The sequence below is a fragment of the Triturus cristatus genome, chromosome 4_2 (assembly GCF_964204655.1).
Source record: "Triturus cristatus chromosome 4_2, aTriCri1.1, whole genome shotgun sequence".
NCBI lineage: Eukaryota > Metazoa > Chordata > Amphibia > Caudata > Salamandridae > Triturus > Triturus cristatus.
The window spans coordinates 698594888-698616386 of record NC_140586.1 but is presented as its reverse complement, the minus strand read 5'-3'; the positions used below and the strand labels follow the sequence as shown (position 1 = coordinate 698616386).

Below are 21499 nucleotides of genomic sequence, written 5' to 3'. Positions count from 1 at the left end.
TTGAAGGAACCATATATTTTAAGTAATGTAGAACCAGGTGGGCAAACCAAGACAAACCCTGCCATATACCTGCCTCATGTCACTATACAAGGGTAAACTAAAGCTGCTTGACAGTGCTAATAGCAGGCGAAGATGAAGAGGAATGCTACCCTTGTTGCTGGTTATGACCTCGGCCAATGCCACTGCCCCTGGATGGATTCGTAAAACGGCTGAGCAGACTGCTGGCTGCAAAGGCTGCCTCTGACAAGAGGCAAGGCCCTAATAGAAGCCACATAATTTCCTGTATTGGTGATAGCACTGGCTAGTGGATAAAGCAGCCCCAATGTGTGAGATGTAGCCCTGCTCTTTTTGAAGTGATCCAGCATAGAAATTGCCTCATCCTCAAAGACCATGGCTCCATCAAAGGATATGTCCATCAAGGAAGACTTGTAGTCTTCATCTTGGAAAGCTGCTGGATAACAACAATGGAATCCAAACCACAGGCTACTCAATTCATAGAATCCATGTCGGCTCCCAAAACGTACTTGGATACATAATGGCCATCCTGCACTGTTTGCGTTTATTAATTTTTTAAGTCTTCTGAAAGAGCAGGCAATCTCTTGCTTGCCATATCCCACAAGGCATGCGTATAGCAACCTAAGAGGCTTACAGCATTTAATGAGCAAAGAAGAAAAACTTCTGCATCCATGCAAACCAAAACTTTAGAAGCTGCAGTTTCTTTGAGGGTATCCATTTTCAGAAGATATATCTTGGCCACTAGCACTTTGTAAGTCTATAAAGAAGCCATCACCTGCATAGTCAGGGAGAAAACACTGATCTGCCTACTCATCCTCGTCCTGCGGCACCTTCAAGGTCCTGGCCACTAATTTAAGTGGTAAAGGCCTCCAGTTTCCTGTAACAGTGGTGCTGTGACAAAGGCATTAGCGTGGAGTGTCCACAGCCAATGGCTGGGCCTTTGTAACGACAAAGACACAAGATGGGGATGCGCCGAAGCCAGTTCTAGACCAGACACTGCAACAAGTACAGAATCAGAAGTCAGTGCCGTCAGAACTTGGCCCACAAGAAAATAACTTGAGGGCCTTGCATCGAAGGAGTAGAGGTGTAGAGTAGCACTGGTGGAGAACCAGACATAGGCTAGACTGGGTCAGATGGAGCCAGGTAAAGACCCACCTATTGAACCTCGCTGGGAACCCCTAGCAGGTCAGTGAAGCACAAAGGTGCGACAGAGGGAATCAGAACCACTCTGAATACCTACAGCATTGTCTCCCTAAAGACCTCAATTTGCTGCAACATTGACAAGGGCCAAAGAGGTTTGTGGCGCATCGGGACTAGAAGAAAGTCCTAGTCCTAAAGCACAGATTAAGTCAGGCCTTTGGCATACTGACTGTAAAGCCTACCTTCAGAGCGGAGGAAAGGAGTGAACCTTTTTGGGTTTATTGAGTTTCAACTGCAAATTGTCTGTTGATATCACCTTGATTCTTGATGACTGAGAATGAGATTAAGAATAAGACCTTGAATGATCCCAGGTAGGACATCAAACTGAAACAGTTTGCTCTAATCCAAAAAAGTTTGTCCTTGTGTTTCCTCATGGCCCTTGGCAGCACGAGGGAGCATTGACTGAACAATTTCAAAATATGCTTGGTGCTGAACCACCAAAGATAAACACTGCTTGAGTCCATGACCGACATCTAATTGCTGCAGTAACCGAAAGGATTGGAATCAGTCATCTTCGGAGGGGACACATATTTGGGACACAATGCTTCCTGATGTTTTTGATCCAGTAACTATACCAAAATGTTGGGAGCAGATCTACAAAACAGCATCGAAGGGTGCAGAAAAGGAGGAAATGACGTCAGTGAGCACAGGTAGATTCAATATGTGACGTCACGTCCAGATGTGAAGCAGATTCGATGCAAAGTCAGAGAGCACCACCTGTATGGAGGCTGGAAGGATTCTCAAAGTGAGAAAGCATTGATCAGCAAAACTATAGTACAGACTTCAAAAGGTCTAGATTTACACAGCACCTGCAGTCTTAACATCTAAATTCAATCCAAATTTTAGATCCCTTTTTTACCTACCTATCAAGGTCATGTCTCAATCTCAGACACTTGTCATTGTGCAATATTTTTTTAATGGAATCTGGCAGGCTCATTAGATCTACTCCTCTGATGGTACATCGCAGCCAAACACAATGTCAGTATGCATCAAACTGGCTGTCCACACAGGTTTGATCCACAACCGGCTGCTCTTCTCCATCATAGCGGGGTTCACGATGAGGCAAGCGTCTTGGCATGATATAGATTACATTCAATGTTTGCGGCTCAAATTTTGCAGAATCAAGAACAGTAGAACATTGAAATTGTCAGGTGAGAGAAGATTTCCACCTTACTTTTATCAGCTCCATACAGGAAAACGGTTCTGAGGAACTTAATGCCTCAGAGTTAGACTTAAACTGCCTCTGCCATTACAACCGTAATACCTTCAAGCCTTTCTTATAAACATTACCAGAGGAGTGCATTCATGCACTTTGTAATATAAAATTCATCATGAAGTTTGGTGAAATATAAGAAGTTGAAACTTCTTGTTCTGGTACAGGTGCTGCTGCTTTCACAGCAGAGATTTTCTTTATATATTGCAAGAGCCAAAGGCCGTGGAGTCGATAGTGCAGAACCAAGTGGCGAGGTTGAAGCAACTCCAGAAGGTGCCCTAGAGGTTCCTAGACACACACAGTTGAGATTTGCAACTTGGCCTGCATGACCAGTTCAACCAATGATCCAGGAAGCAGATAGATAGTTTGAGGTTAAAGCTTCCCAAGTACAGATATTGGGTCAGAAAGCAAGCAACATCACACCCTGGGCATTTCCATATTTTCTCCTTTTGCTTTTCCTATTGCTTATAATTGGTAGATGAAAAGGACCATGTTTTTCAATTTTCCTTATAATTCGAAAGCCTCCATATGCATTTCATCATGATGGAGTCTTTGGACACATCTCCAGTGCCTCTACGAGGTTATGATGATAAAGGCCTCCTGCTCTTGGGAAGCCTTGCAATTAAAATGTAAGCAGAGCTCACTTTTTCCACCCTATGATGTCAACAAATCTACTATTATTGTATGTAAGGGAATCCATTGACATGCCTCGCACCCTGGATTGGCAGTGTTTAAGTGAAAGTCTGGTAACGAAGAAATTATAAAAATTCTAGACAGTTGTAAACAAGAGACATCTATAATAAGTCCTCAATATTGATGCTAAATTTGTTAAAAGGACTGATATAAGAAACAACATGTTTGTAGGTAAATCAGTTATCTTAACTTCGACATCTTAAGCTAAATTACTCACCAATATCTATTTTTTTCTCACTTTCCCAAATAAAGTTCTTTTAGACGTTCTGGTTCTAGGTTGTTTCACTAGTTGTCTAGTATTCACAGAAGATTCAGTTGCACAAAAGGGAATGCACATGAACATTAAACTATTTCATGCATTATACAGCTGGGCAAAATTTAAATTATATCTGCGTAATTCACATAATTCCATAATTTCTCATTACCTTTGTTATGCAAAATTCTAAAATTATGCGTAATTAACACACAGAAACAACAAAACTGGAGTGGCTGTTATTCACAGTGCTTTTGGTTTTTTACACTTTTTTTATCACAATATGTGTCATAATGTCAAAAATGTACATAAGGACACATTTAACGCTATATACAGCAAAAAACGGATATGAATTTTGCTTAACTACACGTAATTTTCCCTAAATTTCAAGTTATTTTGCAAAAGCAAATTAAATGAATTTCACACAACCTTTGATTATACTCTCTCTTCAATACCATAATTATCCTGACCCTCTCCCACCTACAGCAATTTGCAGCTTCACAAGAAGGTTTTGTAATATCGAGGTCATTTTTGGACCACTAGCAAAACTAAAAGCAATTTAGACAATTAATGAAACTTACCTCTGGGAGACCAGGTTGCATGTATAATTGCTGGAATACTGCATTCATGTAACAGGTAGCTCCTCCATTCTTTAATCCAACATATCCTGAACTAGACCGACTGTCTACAGGTGGAAGGTGCTAAAAATGGTAAAAGCCTAAAAATTAATATTGTTGCCTTGGTATATCACAAAAGAACAAGTTACTTAATTTTGGTAATGCTCTTTCTTATGAATACTCTATACGCACATTCCTCGCCGTGTGAATATAACCCATTTCTCAGACGATGTGGAAAAACTCTAAAGCAGTACTCTTACGTGCTAGTAGGTGGCACTGTGCAGCTCAGCACAAACTTCATTCCGAGATGACAGAGCTGCATTTAAGCGCCACTTACGCGCGATGACCTTCAGTTTCTTTTGCAGGCACGTCTGCATCCTCAGATGCAGAGCCCAGGAGCAAATTGTAATGACCAGGGTGCCGCAGATCTCTAGAATGGGAACTCCACAGAATTGGGAAGTGGAGGCGGTTAAGAATCGGAGGTTAGATTTAGTATTCACCAAAAAGAGCGTTGCAGAAGCTAGATAACTTCTTCTGATGGATACTTCTGACCACAGATTCCACACCTTATGAATAAATACCAAAGCAGTACTACCTAAGGTGGTGGGTCTGTGGATTGGCTCAGACCAAAAAGTCCTGCAGGACCAAACAGGCAAAATTTCCTTCTCTACAGACCGGACTTTCAAGACAATAATGCTAAGTGAATGTGTACACCGATCCCCAAGTAGTAACCTGAGAGATATCAAGAATGGGTACGCCACATGCTAATGCAGTAGTAGTAGCCTTGGCTCATGAGTTATGAGCCCATAAGCCTTTGTTGGGGTTGCTACTTAGCTAGCACGTCGCAGATTGTAATGCAGAGTGCTATCCACCTAGACATAAAGGACCATCCCAAGCACTCCCAAATAGTCAATACAAAGTTTCTCCGACTTTGATCTTCCGATATACATTATTTGAAAACAATGTTCTAAGTCTAGAGGTTTTCTGGCCAACACGTGTTTCATCTTATGCTGTTAGTACACCAGCAGGATTCATCAGGGCTAAAATGAAAATTAAATAGGCTTTAATAACAACATACTAAGTTAAAGTTGAATCGTCACCAAGCTCAAACTGACCAAATCACCATAAGCGTGTAAAGTCTCAAAAATGGATTCCCAGAGACTTATGTATATGCCATCCTGAAAAACAGAACAATTGATAAAAATCTACATTATTTGATAAATGACGATTGGCACCCATCAATAAAGCATTCCAAAAAAAGTTAAGGAAAAGGTAGAGAAAACAGGGCAATAGAGAAAAAGGCTATCAACTACCACCATGTATGAGGTAAGCTGATAAAGTATTGGCTCACTCACCTAATACCATATCGGCAATGTATATTAGACTCCAAGAACGCTTGAATATAATTATCAAATTCTGAAACATAAAATGAGTTTATCTGAGCAATTCATCATGCTGCTAAAGCTCGTTACACTCGATTAATTTCAATATGTTAGCCTAAACAATTAGTATTAGTCTCGCTAATATAAATTGCACCACACGATCTGTAGTGTATGTTCTTTTATGTAAATGTGAAAAAGTTCATGTTGGTAGAACAATTCGACCATTACATGAAAAAGTATTTGAATGTTTCAGAGTAGTAAAACAGGGTAATCCTAAATACCCATTCACATTACATACACACTCGAATGCAAGATGCAGAATCACCACAGGAACTTTCAGTTCCATTGTTTAGAGATGTTGCAACTTGATACCAGAGAATCGGGAGTTAAAACTGAAGACAAGAGGCACTCTGAATCATGAATTTAAAAGCAATAGAGGAAGGTCTTAATATAGACCATTCGTTACACGATTTTCTTGGAGAATAAAAGAGTAAATTCATGTAACTGTGCCTTTTGGTTTACAAAAATAATTTGTCAATAGACTATAGATGCATTTCTGTATAGGTTTAGTCAACTACATTATGCTCTGTTTACAAGTATCGGCCACTAACGAATTATGAGATTTTGACTTACAATCCCGAGTTGTTGTAACTTTATGGTATATATACGTATAAAATGTTCTGAATACAAATTTGGAACTGACCGTGCCCCTCAATGACACTCATCAATGGGAATTTTTATATTGGAGTTTGTGCTCTCTACTCCATTTCCTTCCTTCTTTTTTTCTAGTAGATCTTTAATGATTAGTGTAGACCTACACTGGTGGTGAACCATAACTGAACTGTTAAGTCATGGAATAATTTTGACAAGAGTAACTGTCAGCGGTACAGGCACCATATGCTTTTTTTTGGTGTTTTAAAATGTAGGCCACCTATTTGCTCATATTATTATTATTACCCGTACTTTCCAACCACTGATCACTTTGGTGATATTCCGGGATAGGAGATATTATCGTTGATTTCGTTCATGCAAGTAATTATACGGGGTGTTATAGTTAGCGATTGTAGTGTCTTAAATCACTAAATAAAAACTAAAAAACCTTATCATTTTCAAATTAAAACAACATCATGGATTTAAAATAGACTGACGGAAATGATAGCCCTCGGGGGTGTAGTTCAGTTTACAAAGGCATTCAATAAAGAAAAAAAAGTGCCAAGTTCATCCAGAAATGGGAAGGGGCAATACATAGTCACACAGCATTTACGTCAAGGCCACAAGAAAGCTCGAGGAGTAAAAAAGGAATGGGGTCATGATGATGCATATCCATCTCGGTCAGCAGTGTCCAACATTAACAAGTAGTCTTTTAATGGCTGCCATATAGCCTTAAGCCTCGAGGTAACTGGCTGCAAAGTGGCGGAGGCTACGCTAGTTTTATCACAATAATTCATACTCTTCTTTCATGCAGAGTCAAAGGGACAGGTTTTGCTATCCTAGTGCAGTGAAATCCCGCATTCAGAAAGCAACAGAGCAATAGCAGTAACGCGTAACACTTCCCTGGGGACATCATCAACATAACCCAGGAGTGGAGAGGGGGTCAGTGACGTGGCAATCATTGTAGATAGACTGAAAAGTTCGGGACAGTAGCCACTCACCGCAGTGCACGTCCAGGTCAGATGGGCAAAGCCTGCATCAGGGTCCCACATTTGGGGAATTGAGAGGCGCGAGTAGGGTCAAAGAGCGATGTCTCGTGGAGTGACATACACCAGGTGTAAAAATTTGTAATCCAAAAGCTTGTGTTAGTGGTTTATGTTGATATGTTTAGTCTGTGCGCAGCAATAATACCAGATTTAGTTGGGGAAAGGTTGACCATGGACACGCTCCCAGGCGTAACGTGTCAGCTTGTCCGGGTCAGTAATGATGAGTTTTAAGGGAGGGAGCGAGTGGATAGGTGGGAACATAAGCATTATGCGTGCACCTCACTACAAAATGGTCCATAGATTTATAAATCACTATAGAAGTACTCTTAGAATTCAGTATTTTGCCTGTTAGCCCACAATTATTTCGATCGTACTTAAAATTTGACTTTGGTGTTTGTTTAGTTTAACCCATGTAATCATGGCGATACTTTTACAGCCAACCCATTCCACGGGCCATGGAGATTAGCCCATTTTCTATTGTATATGCACACTGGCATCTACAAGCACTGACACTGGCACCAAGCTGGCACGTAGACATTACGCTGTCACTGTCCTGGCACTCCCTTTTCTATTTACAAAGCACCAAGATGGCGCATATTTGGAACGCCGACATGGTACTTGTCGAGCATCAGGCTGTGTCACTGGAGCACTGACAGTAAGACCTGCTTGGATTGCTCAATAAAGTTATTATAATTGTGGACCTCTTTAGGAGTTCAGTGACACTGATTTAACGTTTGTTAGTGGTCAAACCATAATTTCCTTAGTCTGGATTGGACGTGCATTTATCATTTCTAATATTATGCAAGGTTTATGCATCAACTGATGACCGCTGCGAACATTAAGTGCATGACTTCGATATCACAATATGAATGGTCTTACAGTGACTTTTATATAGTGGCTCTAATATGATTTGGATAATGCGAGAAGTTACAAGTACTTGGGACCAATAGCGCAGTGCTGATTGCATATCAATGTTGCGATCCTGTGCTACGATGGTGGCATTGCAGTACGCTGATGCACACATTTGAATACCTGTGAGTTCCCCTTTTAGATATGCTTAATGTAGATGAGACAAAGGTCACACTGGAATAGTTGGTAACTAGTCCAGTTTGATAGAGGGCGAGACTGAAGCAATGCTAACAATGCGTATAGCCAGTGTTCCTTTTTAGATAGACCAAACACAAATGGAACTAATACTAATTGTTTAGGCTAACATATTGAAATTTAGCGAGTGGAACAAGCTTTAGCACCATGGTGTATTGTTCGGATGGACTCAGTTATTAAATATATTCAGAATTCGATAATTATATTCAAGTGATCTTGGAGCCTAATATACATTGCTGATATATTACTAGGTGAGCCCATACTATATCAGCTTACCTCAGACATGGTGGTAGTTGATGGCCTTTTTCTCCTTTTTTCTTGTTTTCTTTACCATTTCCTTAGTTTCCTCAACTTTTATTTGGAAGGCTTTATTGATTGGTTCCAATCGCCATTTAGCAAATAATGTAGATTTTAATCCATTGTTCTATTTTTCAATATGACATATACACAAGTCATGGACCTCTCTGGGAATCAATAGTTTGGACATTACAAGCTTATGGTGATTGTCAGTTTGACCTTGGTGACGGTTCAACTTTTACTTAGTATGTTGTTATTAAAGCCTATATAATTGTCTTTTGAGCCCTGATGAAGTCTGCTTGTGTAGTAACAGCATAAGATGAAACACATGTTGACTAGAAGACGTCAAGACTTCAGAACATTATATTCAATTCTGAGGCTGCAAACACCATCCAGTACCCTGTCAGGCTAGCAAGGAATTGGGGTCAACATATTCTGATTACATGAGAAGCCTCAGTCCCCATATTTTGATGCATATTTTGTACAAATGTACAGTCTTACTTAATTAGTAGGTACCGTATGACACTCTTGGTATTCAAGTGATGCAGTTTTTCTCCTCTTTTAGGGGATGAGGTGGGGTAAAGAATGCTGTGCGGGTGATAGCCTGCCTGACAGGGAAAAGTGTTGCTGCTTTTGGCAGAAATGCAGCTTGAGTCCTCAAAACCAGTTTGCCTGCAAAACATTCTGAGTAAGGTGGCTGGACCAAGAGTGACTGCAGATCACTCATGTGACAAAATGATTTTATTGCAAACAAAGTGTGTTGGGGGAACAAAATTCAAGTACCACTGCGGCGTTACAAAAGGTGGGGGGCTTCAGTAGGAACATGTGTTGTAAACGGACGTTTAAGAAATCTCATCACAATAGGTGATTTGAACAAAGAAGGCTGATCCGGCAAACGCAAAGAGCTGAAAGAGCCAACAAGTAGCTCTTTACAGTCCCCATAGCAAATCCTCACTGAGTGAAAGATGAAATAAAACAAAATATCAGACAATTTAGCATGTGATGAGTCTATGTGGTGGTTGGTGCACCAATCTACAAACCTATCCTAGCACCTAGCATACAATAACTTTGTGGAAGGGCATCTAGCTACCACGAAATCAACAACCGTGGGAGGGCGATCAGATGGAATCAACTGGTAACGTTCAATCTCCATGCAAGGAGGTGCAGGCTGTGTAGGCCTGCATGCAAGATCCTGCCCTCCAGATGCAACAGATTATCCTCCAGAAGTAGCAACTTGATTGGAGGGGGGAGGCTCATGCCCAGGAGTTCAAGATTAGCACACTCCTGAGCCACTTTCATGTGCAACTGTCATTCATGATTTGCTACACGTCGGCTGCTGAGTTCAGCCACACAGTCTGCTTATATCTCTAAGAAATTAGTGTCACATACACATATCCCACATGAAGAGATGGCACCAACCTGGAGTGTCAGCGCCAGTGAGCCCATACCCCATCAAGTCAACTAGTTGTTTTAGCTGTTCACGTGGGATGATTCGGGTAAACACAATTGACACTAACTTCTTAGACATAATATGAGATTGTTTCTCTATAAGATTAAATAGATTTGCAAATTTGCACATGATGTTTTGGACAGGCTCTGTTTAGAAGAAATAATCTTCATCTGAGGAAGGTGGCAGACAAAGATTTTTACTACTATTTAAGAGTTCTTGGGCATAGAATTAGACACAAACAGCCCTGTTTCTCAAATTACGGTTCACTAGACGGATGGTGTTGTCCTGAAGAGTCCCGCAAACTCACTCCTGTGTGGTCAAAATGTTGATATATCCTTGGTAAGTCTCTTTTTTCATATGTCTAACTAGGATTTGTAAAGTGGACACTGAAAGAATATGTTATTTGATAGTCTGATTTCCAGAGATGATCTTGTACATATGTAAATATGTATCATGCACCAAGCAATTTCTAAACTTTGCACCGTCTCCACTGAACTGTAAATGCACAAGTTACTTACTTGTGTAACGATATATCTGTAAGAGGCATTAGTTAGTGATAGATTCCTTACCTTAGAATAATCCACAGGTGTCAGACTGGATCTGGAAAGTTTTCGTCAGCAGTACCCCTGCGCGTCGGTAGGCGTTGTCGTACGGCTCCACGTACGTCGCTGGCATCGTAGCCGCCGAGATGACGTCGGAGCTACATAGACGCGCCCACACGCGCTGACGTCAGTTCTGTACACAACTTTTCCGCCCCAGTAGCGCAGTGCCATGCCAGAGACAGACTACTGGTGCAATAGAACTAGGGCCCTGAAAGAGATGACCTGAACCCTAGAGAACAGTTCGCAGAACGGGGAGGATGGGCGGGCGGTAAGGAATCTATCACTAACTAATGTCTCTTACAGATATATCGTTAAACAAGTAACTAACTTGTGCATCTGAAAGACACGTTAGTGATAGACTCCTTACCTTAGAATACATACCCAAGCAATACCAACCACGGTGGAGGGTCTGCGAAGTGAGATTACACCAGAAAGTCACAGAGAACCGAACGGCCAAAGAAGCCGTCTCTCCGGACCTGACTGTCAATGGAATAGTGCTTAGTTAAAGTATGCAACAAGGCCCAAGTGGCCGCCTGACAGATGTCACACCACGCGCCAATGCTGTAGTAGCTGATGTCGCCCTGGTAGAATGGGCGCACAGCCCAACATGAGGTTCTTTTTTAGTCAGAGTAATAGGCTTTAATGCACAAGACAACCCATCGGGAGATAGTTTGCTTGTGCACAGCCCGGCCTTTCTTGGCGCCCACGTAGCCAACAAAGAGCTGGTTATCCACCCGGAACTGTTGTGTGCGGTTGAGATAGAACAAAGGCGCACGTTTTGGGTCCAAACGGTGGAGCCGCTCCTCTTCTCTTGAAGGGTGCGGAGGTGGAAAGAAAGTGGGCAGAGTAACAGTTTACCCGAGATGAAAGGCAGAGACTACTTTTGGTAGAAAGGAGGGACGCGGTCGAAGCACAACCTTGTCTGGATGAATCGCAAGGAAAGGACGTTTGCAGGAAAGAGCCTGGAGCTCACTCACCAGCCGAGCAGAGGTGATGGCCACCAGGAAGACAGTTTTCAAAGTTAATAACCGCAAATGACAGTTGTGAAGAGGCTCAAAGGGAGCACACCTCAAGTATGTGAGAACGAGGATCAAGTCCCATTGAGGAATCTCAAAATAATTAGGAGGGAAAAGGTGATTAATGCCTTTGAAAAATCTATTGACAACTGGGGACTTGAAAAGAGAGGTCTGATCAGGCAGCCTAAGAAAGGCTGAAAGAGTAGAAAGGTAGCCATGATAGTGCCCAGAGCAGAGCCCTGCTGGGCAAAGAGAGAAGGAACAATAGAACCTCAGAAACAGGGGCAGAAAGAGGATTTTCAGCTCTCTCTGTGCACCATGCCACAAACTTTTTCCACTGACAGGCCTATACCGTCTTAGTGGAGGGACGCCTGGCTGCCAGAATTACATTACAGACTTCAGGAGGCACGTCAAATGTAATCAGCTGTCGCCGCTCAATTTCCACGCAAGGAGGTGGCGACTGGACAGGTTCGGGTGGAGGACTGTCCCCTGTTGCTGTGACAGGAGATACTCCCGAAGAGGCAGTCGGATCGGGGGATCCACACCCATACTGAGTAGCTCGGGATACCAAACTCTTCGATCCAAGTCCGGAGCCACAAGAATGACTTAGGCCCGGTCGCGCCTGATCATCTTCAGCACTCTGGGCAGAAGTGGTATAGGCGGAAAGGCGTGCAACAGACCACAACTCCACTCGCAATGAAAAGCGTCTCCGAGCAAGTGCCGCCTTGGAAATTCCAACGCGCAGAACTGCTGACATTGCGCGTTCTCTTCAGTGGTGAATAGATCTAACCAAGGTTCTCCCCAGTGCTGAAAGAGACCTTGCGCCACCTCTGAGTGAAGATGCCATTCGTGATCCAGCATGCACCTGTGGCTGAGTTCGTCCACCCTGGCGTTTAGGGTACCTGCCAGGTGTTGAACCACCTAGGAAATGCCTTGACGTTCCAGCCACGTCCAGAGACGTAGAGCCTCCTGACCCAGGGTCCACGACCCCGCCCTGCCCTGCTTGTTGCAGTACCACATGACGGTGGTGTTGTCCGTGAACACCTGCACTACTCTCCCCTTGACAGAGGGAAGGAATGCTTTCAGTGCAAGTAGGATCGCCATGAGCTCCAAAAGGTTGATATGGAGCTTGGACTCCACCGGAGACCAGAGGCCTCTGATCTCCGCCTCTCCCATGTAGCCGCCCCATCCGAGGAAGGACGCGTCCATCACTATTGTGTGCTACGGTTGGGGAAGGGAGAGGGATCTGCAGCCGACCCAACGCTGGTTCGTGAGCCACCACTGCAAGTCCTGTGCAGTGCCCTCCAAGATCTGGACGTAGTCTGACCGGTTTCCCCGATGCTGCGTCCACTGGAACTTCAGGTCCCACTGCAGAGCCCACATATGCCATCTGGCATGATAGATCAGCAGGATGCAGGAGGTCATGAGGCCCAGCAGCCTCAGGGTCTTCCTGACCGAAACCCAGGACTAGGGACGAAAGCCCGAATGTCCCGGACTCGCTGTTCGGGAGGACAAACCCGAAACTGCGCCGTATCCAGAACCGCTCCGATGAAGAGGAGCTTCTGAAAGGGAATCAGGTGCGACTTTGGCATGTTGATGGAAAACACCAGCAAATGCAGGAGGTCGGCCATAGTCTGGAGGTGGGAGATGATGGCTTGGGGCGAGCCCGCCTTCAACAGCCAGTCGTCGAGATAGGGGAAGACTGAAACCCCTGATCTGCGCAGATGAGCTGCGACCACCGCCATCACTTTTGTGAACACCCAAGGGGCGCTGGTAAGGCCGAAGGAGAGCACGGTGAACTGAAACTGCTCGTGGCCCACCGTGAACCGTAGGTAACGCCGGTGGGCTGGCAGGATGGGGATATGAAAACAAGCATCCTGCAAGTCCAACGCTTCCAGTCATTGTTGCGGGTCTAGTGCAGACAAGACATGAGCAAGCGTGAGCATCTTGAACTTCTCCTTCCGGAGGAAGCGATTGACGTTCCGGAGGTCCAAGATGTGTTCCAGGCCCCCTTTTGGCCTTCTTGGGAACCAGAAAGTAGTGGGAATAACAACCACTCCCTACTTCCGGCCCAGGAACGCACACGATGGCCCCCTTGGCCAAGAGGGCCGTGACTTCCTGCTGGAGAAGTACCAAGTGATCCCCCAACATGCGGTGGCACCGAGGTGGCATGGCCGGAGGGGAGGACTGAAAGGGAAGAGAGTAACCTCTGCGGATGATCTGCAACACCCACTTGTCCGACGTGATATCGCACCAGTGGGGTAGGTGGTGGTGGATCCTGCCACCCACCAGCGTGGGGTGCTCCACAAAGCTCGGATTAGGAAGGTTTGGAGGTAATAGCAGTGGGGGCGGCTGTGGACTGTCCCCCATGCTGATTGCCAGACCCCGCCCCTGCGGAAGCCGCTGCCGTGCTGAGGCTGGTTCTGCACAGGCTTGCTGAAGGAACGTGCCTGGGCGCCCATGCCTTGGCCACGAAAGGAACGAAAACCAGGAGTGGCCGGGGTCTTTGTGGAAAGACCCAAGGACTTGGCCGTGGCCCGTGAGTCCTTAAAACGCTCCAGAGCACTGTAGGCCTTATCGCCAAACAGGTGAGTGCCATCAAAGGGCATACCCATGAGAGAGCTCTGGACATCGGGCGAGAACCCAGTAGATCGCAACCAGGCGTGGCAATGCAGTGCCACAGTCGTAGAAATCGCCCTGCCCAACGAGTCAGCGGTGTCCAAACCACACCGAATGGCGAACTTAGCCGCATCCTTACCCTCAGCAACCACCAGGGAAAGTACAGCCTGGACCTCAGCACACTGAGGCAACACCTGAGCAACAGTATCCCACACCGTGTGGGAATAGCGGCCCAACAAGCAGGCGGTGTTCACCGACCGCCGTCCCAAGCTGGCCGAAGAGAACAACCACTTACCGAACTGTTCCAGCTTCTTAGAGTCCTTATCCGGCGGAGCCGTAGGAAAAGCACTCTGCGACGTCGAGGCCTGGATGACCAGACTCTCAGGCGTGGGATGAGTGGTCAGAAACACAGGCTCACCAGGCACCGGCGCCTGGCGACATTCTTATCCACAGAGGCCCACATGACCGGTCGCAACCAAGTGCCCAACAGGACGTCGGTGAAGGCGTCATTAAAAGGAAGCAGTGGCTCCGACGAAGTAGATGCCGTCTGGAGCACCTCGGTGAGGAGGTTCGTTTTGAGGGCCACCGTAGGAAGATCGAGGTTGAGGACCTCAGCAGCCCGACAGAGCACCATCGTGTAGGAAGCGCCCTCCTCCACCGTAGGTGGGGGAGAGGCAAACCCCGGGTCAGAAGAGACATCGAGGTCACCGGCGTCCTCCAGATCGTCCACCCAGTCCTGCTTGGAGTCACATTGACAGGCAAGAGGGTCCTCGGACCCCTCCCATTCACCCTCCACCTCCGCTGCATAAGGAACCGGTCGCGGAGCCGGAGAAGGGACATACACGGCATCGGAAACGGCGCCTCAAACGGCGCCTTAAACGCTGCCAGTCGGGGTCGGGCCGGTGCCGTTTCCCAATGCGGATCCCGGGTAGGAACGAAATGGTCCTGGAACCGGGGCAAGCGTGGAACGAATGGCACCCACTGCGGTGCTGGAGCCGGCAGCACCGGACCTCGTGGCGCCGGAGCCAACGGCGTAGGATACTGTGGCGCCCAAGCTGGATCCGCCGGCGGCGCCAACGGGCCAACAGGATCTGGACACGGGACCACGAGCCAGAAGGCTCACCGGCGGGAGCCCGAGGCCTAAAAAGGCGGTCCATGGTGGCAAGAAACTCTTGCACCTGTTCGGGAGTTGCCGACGGACCCGGGTAAGGCGGGTAGGCAGCGGGACTCCCAGGCTCCAAGTGAGCCACAGGGGCAGAACCCCTGTCCCCCTCATCCGCATCCGACATCGGAGAGCGAACGCGCTTCGTCGACTTCTTTTTATGTCGCCGCTTAACGGATTCCGAGGTTGAAGACTTGGAGCCCGAGGAGCGACGACTGCGGCCCCGCGAGCGGTCCCGGGAATGGTCCCTGGACCTGGAGTGGCGTTGGGACGAGTGCCAGACCTCCAGCAGCTTCCGGCGCCACTCCCTCAAGGCCTTCGGGGCCATGGCTCGACAGTCCCTGCAGGACTGCGAGTCATGTTCGGTCTCCAGGCAGTAGAGGCAAACATCATGGGGGTCCACCACCGACATGTTGCGACGGCAGGCCCCACAAGACAGAGCTAGGCATCCCTACGTGCACCAGGAGAAAAAAGGGGAGACAAAAAGTCTCATAAGATTAGTCAAAAAGTGACTAAGGTACGTGCTCTATCCTAATCTACGCTTTCTGGCGCGGAAAAAGAAAGAACTGACCTCAGCGCGCATGGGTGGTGCCCAAGTAGTCTCCGTGACGTCATCTCGGCACTTACGACGCCAGTGACGGACGCGGAGCCGCACAACGCCACCTACTGCGCAGGGTACTGCTACAAAACACTTTCCGGATCCAGTCTGACGCCTGGGGATATTCTAAAGTAAGGAATCTATCACTAACGTGTCTCTTTTAGATACAACGATCTGTGGAACACTGCCACAGTAGGCAAACTGCCAGCTCAAAATGCATAGTGCATCCAAAGGATGCTAAATAAAAGGGTAACCACCCCCGACCATGCGAAAAGAAGACCTGGGGCTTACTGCCAGCCTAAAACACATAACGCATCTGAAGGATGCTAAATGAAAAGGTACCACCCCAGCACAAACGCCTGAGGAATACGGGCCTATGGGGGAGGGCGAAAGCCCGCAAGGAGGCGCTGAACAGCCGATTTGGCGTGAACATCAAACAACAAAACCCCATCAAAGGGTAAATCAACAAGTCGCTCCCAGATATTCTCCGGAAAGACGCTATCCCGCAACCAGGAATGGCACCGCAAGGCAACTGAACCAGCCATAGCCCGGCCTAAGTAATCAGCAGTATCCAAGGCCGACTGGATCGTAAACTCAGCAACGTCACGGCCATCCCAGAGAAGATGAAGGAGGTCAACACGAGCGCCTTCAGTGGTGGCGGAGAGCAAGGAATCTGTAGAGTCCCACAGGGCAGAGATAGCCCGAGCCAGGACACACACTATTTAGTGACCGTAGGGCAGCACTAGTGGAGGCAAAGATGTTCCGACCCCATGACTCAAGCCATCTGGACTTCCGGGAGGGAGGAAGCATTAGCAAGGAAGGGAAGGCAGTTTGCAAAACAAACCCCTGCACGTCAGGATGCACAAATAAGCAAACTGATCATGTGGAGCAGAACGGTGGTGGTGCAAGACAGAACGAGCCTCCGGATCACCGGAAGCCGGCCGAACCCAGGTACCCAAAAGGGCATCGTAAAGAGACTCTTCAAAGGGCAGAAGCGGCTCCACAGTCCCTGACCCACGGTGAAGGACATCAAGTAGAGGGTCCACAGGGTGCTGAAGGGGGTTGCATGTTCAAAATCCGAGTGGCCAAGGAGATTACTCTCAGAAAAGCCGCTCCAGCCTTGGTAGCCCTCCGTGGAGGGGACAGCAGCTCATCTGTAGGTGAGGGCTGTAAGCTAACCCTCCCAAGACACTGAGGGTGCTACCAATGCCCAACTAAGGGGAGCACCATTGATGAATGTGGGTCCTGATGGGGCTCTTGAGGAGGCGAGGAGCCTGACGGGGGCTCCTGAGGAGGCGGGGATTCTGCCGGGTCCACATATTCTAAGGGGGGCACAGGCAAGAATACATCCGGCGTTGCCGGGCATGAGGGCGACGTCAAACTCTTTCCAGATGCTCCCAGAGAAGAGTCAACAACCCAGCGTGAATGCCGCGTCAAAACTACTTTAGTCGGCGCCGATCAAGCACCGTCCGGCACCGAATACACAACAAGCTCCCCTTCCGAAGAAGGAGATGTTGCGGGAGCTGGGGAGGCAAGTCTCCGGCGACCGCTCCGGCGCCGACTCAGCCTCAACCACAACAGGCTCCGACTCCGAAGAAAGAAGCGGAGGCGGAGCCGGGGAGGCGAGTTTACGGCGCCGGAACGGCGCGGACCCCGGCTCCGGACAGGCGACTGCCTGCCCGGAAGGCCGAGGTGTGCTCGAAGCAAGGCTTTGAGCACCAGCAACCACCTGCGACACCACAGGGAGCCCCACGGGACTATGCGGTGCGGCAGGGTGCTATGTGTCGTAGAGGGGGACCCAGCTGGGCCGCACCTGACACCACATCTCCGATGTCCCTGGAGGGCAAGGACTCATTTAGCGCTGGGGGCGAACCCACCGGTGAGTCCATCGGGGACCTCACAAGTAGCGGAGGCCCCGAGGACGTCCCAGGGATGGGAGAGGACCCAAAGGAGACCTGCAGAGCCGCGGCATAGGCCTCCATTTGGGTCCTAGTTGCCCCCGCATCCAGATAGGGCGGATAGAGGGGGGGGGGGGGGGGTCTGCGACTCTCAGGGGCACACGTCCGGATGTTCTGGGAACCATACCCCCCTGACAACCGATGAAAGTGAGGTCGACGACCTCGGCGACATGCGTCGTGACTTACCAAAAAGTGGCATACGACGGCCCAGGGGCACCATCGACGGTGGAACTGGAAAGTAGAGGGGCCCGACTACTCCGACCGGGACAGCCGAAAGAAGCTTCATCCGATGATCCCGCCGGGACTTCGGCTTGAGGTGTTGGCAGGCGTTGCAGTCCGTGGAGTCGTGGTGCTCGCCCAGACACCACATACAGATAAGATGTGGGTCGTCGCGGACATTCGCTGCGAACAGGAAGTACAGGTTTTAAACCCGAAGGCATCGCCCACTGCTCCAGACGTGAAGCGTTGAAAAAGGGCCTGAAAACAGGCCAGAGGAACCGCTTACTCCGGATCCGCGTTGCACGCGGAAAAGAAGGAAACTGACATCAGTGCGCCGGGAGGGACTTATATGACCTCGATGACGTCACGTACGTGGACGTCGTCAGGGTGGGGTTGTGTGGCGCCGTCCCCCGGCACGCAGAGGTGCTGCTGCAAAAAATATTCCGGATCCAGTCTGACGCCTGGGAATATCTAAGTTGAGGAATATGCGTCTAATGTCTATCAGATAAGTACGTACGCCCTTTTAAGGATGTGTGGTTTGTGACATTTTTGTGTCCCTTATTGTTGGCCCCCTCTGAGACTTCAACTGCTGAGTTGTTGTTCAAAAGCCTGTCGCGTGTGTCTGCATCAGAGCGCACGCTTACCTCCGCCTTCCACCCTGTGAGGTCTCCATGGTGCTGTTGTGGCATTCCTCCATCTTCCCTGCGTTCTCCTGCTCTGTGTTGCCGTATACACGGACGTCCCGTGACCATCCGGCGCGACGTGGGTTGCGTCCAGCCATCTTGCGTTGGCGGCATCTTCTTTCTTACATTTCCCTGTACTCCTGTTTTCTTGGCCAACCAAGTGTAAATTATGGAGGTTTGGCCGGCATCATGAAGCACTCGCAATGCTTCATGTTCAGAACGGCACCATGTTCAGAACGGCATCACCGTCACGGATCATCGTTTCGTCATTTCTTGAGGTATGGACGCTCTGCAGGTTGTGTCAACTTTGGACTTCACGTTCTCGTTACGTCCACACATGCGTGTCTCGGCCCTGCTGGGTTACGAAGGTAATGACATGTTGCATTTAACGTTATGTGCTTTTGGATGATGTTTTGGACACTAGCAATGGATGGGCATCTTGGGTGAGAACTCGCTCACCGGCGTACCAGCGTGGACACTTGTTATGTGAATTCCTATTACTGTTGTTCACTATGCCATGGAGCTTATTTTCTAAAGTTTCTATTTTAAAGAGGGATTTTATGTTCACAGCATACACATCTCAAATTCCTCAATTTTGTTACCGAAGGGATGTACACTACAATAGTGTTCTCATTTTATTTTCAACTATGGAACCAGATAGGTTGCAGTTTTTTAAATTTGTATTTTCAGCTACCGGACCAGTTAGGTTACGTTATTTTGAATGTGTGCTGTCTTCTTCTTGACCCGGTGGGGTGTTTGTGGTTAGTGTGCTCTCTTATGCTTCTCTATTTGTAGAGGCAGCTGATGGGTTCTTACCCATATATTCTCTCTTGTATACATTACCTCACACGGGGTGTACACTGTGGTCTCAGTCCCCACGTTATTAAACACAGCAAGAGGCCTTTGCCACACGATTCTTATACTGTTGCCCTACATAAGGTGTCGTGAGGGTTATATTCATATCACTGGAGTACACAACGTTTTTATCTCCATACGAGGTGTGTCGCATGGGTTCTAGTCCCACTGCTACGGTGCACAATGTCTTTACCTCCACACGAGGCGTATTGCATGGGTTGTATTCCCATTGCCTCGGTGCACAATGTGAGTGTCTCCACACGAGGCGTATCACACGGGTACCAGTCCCGGTGCTACAAGTGCTCAACCAGTGCACAACGTTTTTACCTCCACACGAGGTGTGTCGCATGGGTTCCAGTCCCGTTGCAACAGTGCACAATGTTCTTACCTCTCCATGTGGTGTGTCGCAAGGGTTGTTCCCATTGCTACAGTGCATAACTTTTCACCTTTACGCGATGTGTCGTTTGGGTCTCATTCCCATTGTTATGGTGCACAACCTATGACCTCCACTCGAGGTTCGTCCTCACTTATACAACAGTTACCCAGTTTGGGTTTTAGTTCCAGCACTATAGAGCATAGTTTGCTTTACGCTGGGTGTTTCTTTTTCTTATCAAGGTTATGCCTCATGTTTCATTGTCAATGTTTGTTATACGACAAGGAAGCATGAGTAATCTTATGGTATTTCTCAACTTTACAACCCAGTGCTATTTACAATTTATCTAGGTTTACTATATTACAGGGAAGGATGAGTAATCTCATTGTATTTCTCCTCTTCTCTGTTATTCGGTTTCTTCCCGATGTGACCTGCCTTCTCGCATACCTGTCTGGCCAGTAGGTGTGCAGAGGGTAGTCATTGGTACTTTCTTTCTATTCTCCATAACTATGTGTTCCTTTCTGTTGATAATATTGGAAGGGAGGATGAGTTATGGATTATTTTTTATCTCTTTCCTCACCTTTCTCCAGTCTTTTTCTGTTGTTTCTCCCACTGCTCTTCTTGTGCTCTCCTCGATTCTCTCTTCTCTTTATCGTTCATCCAGCTTCTGCTTTTCCCTTTTGGCAGTCTTTTCTGTTTTACATTTAGAAGAAAGGAGGATATGTAGTGGCTCTAATGTTCATGTCACCGCATGCTCTGCCAGCGGAATCATCCATGGATGATGTATTGTAGAATGTTGGGACTGAAGTCACAGTTGGAGAAGCATGCTGGCTGCTCCTGGTGGGGCTGAACATCTGTACATGTAGCTTTTACAATAAATACTCCTGAAATACTCATACCTGTCTGGACCAAGTTACTATATTTCTCATATTAGTTATCCTCACCAGATTTTAGAATATCTATCTATCTAGAGAGAAAGAGAGAGAGGGAGAGAAAGAGAGAGAGGGAGAGAAGAGAGAGAGGGAGAGAAAGAGAGAAAGAGAGAGAGGGAGAGAAAGAGAGAAAGAGAGAAAGAGAGAAAGAGAGAAAGAGAGAAAGAGAGAAAGAGAGAAAGAGAGAAAGAGAGAAAGAGAGAAAGAGAGAGAGAGAGAGAGAGAGAGAGAGAGAGAGAGAGAGGGAGAAGAGGGAGAGAGGGAGAGAGAGAGAGAGAGAGAGGGGGAGAGGGAGAGGGAGAGGGAGAGGGAGAGGGAGAGGGAGAGGGAGAGGGAGAGGGAGAGGGAGAGGGAGAGGGAGAGGGAGAGGGAGAGGGAGAGGGAGAGGGAGAGGGAGAGGGAGAGGGAGAGGGAGAGGGAGAGGGAGAGGGAGAGGGAGAGGGAGAGGAGAGGGAGAGGGAGAGGGAGAGGGGAGAGGGAGAGGGAGAGGGAGAGAGAGAGGGAGAGGGAGAGGGAGAGGGAGAGGGAGAGGGAGAGGGAGAGGGAGAGGGAGAGGGAGAG

General features: G+C 47.6%; 1 protein-coding gene across 4 annotated transcripts in view; it reads right to left on the bottom strand.

The window, feature by feature from the left end:
- The window catches only part of USP24 (ubiquitin specific peptidase 24), a 2082369-nt gene that overhangs the window by 1069414 nt on the left and 991456 nt on the right, over positions 1–21499 (bottom strand). For all 4 annotated transcript variants that reach the window (XM_085602520.1, XM_085602518.1, XM_085602517.1 and 1 more), the window contains exon 42: positions 3956–4075. In XM_085602520.1, coding sequence (XP_085458646.1) covers positions 3956–4075 — 120 coding nt within the window. The remainder of the gene's footprint in view (positions 1–3955; positions 4076–21499) is intronic.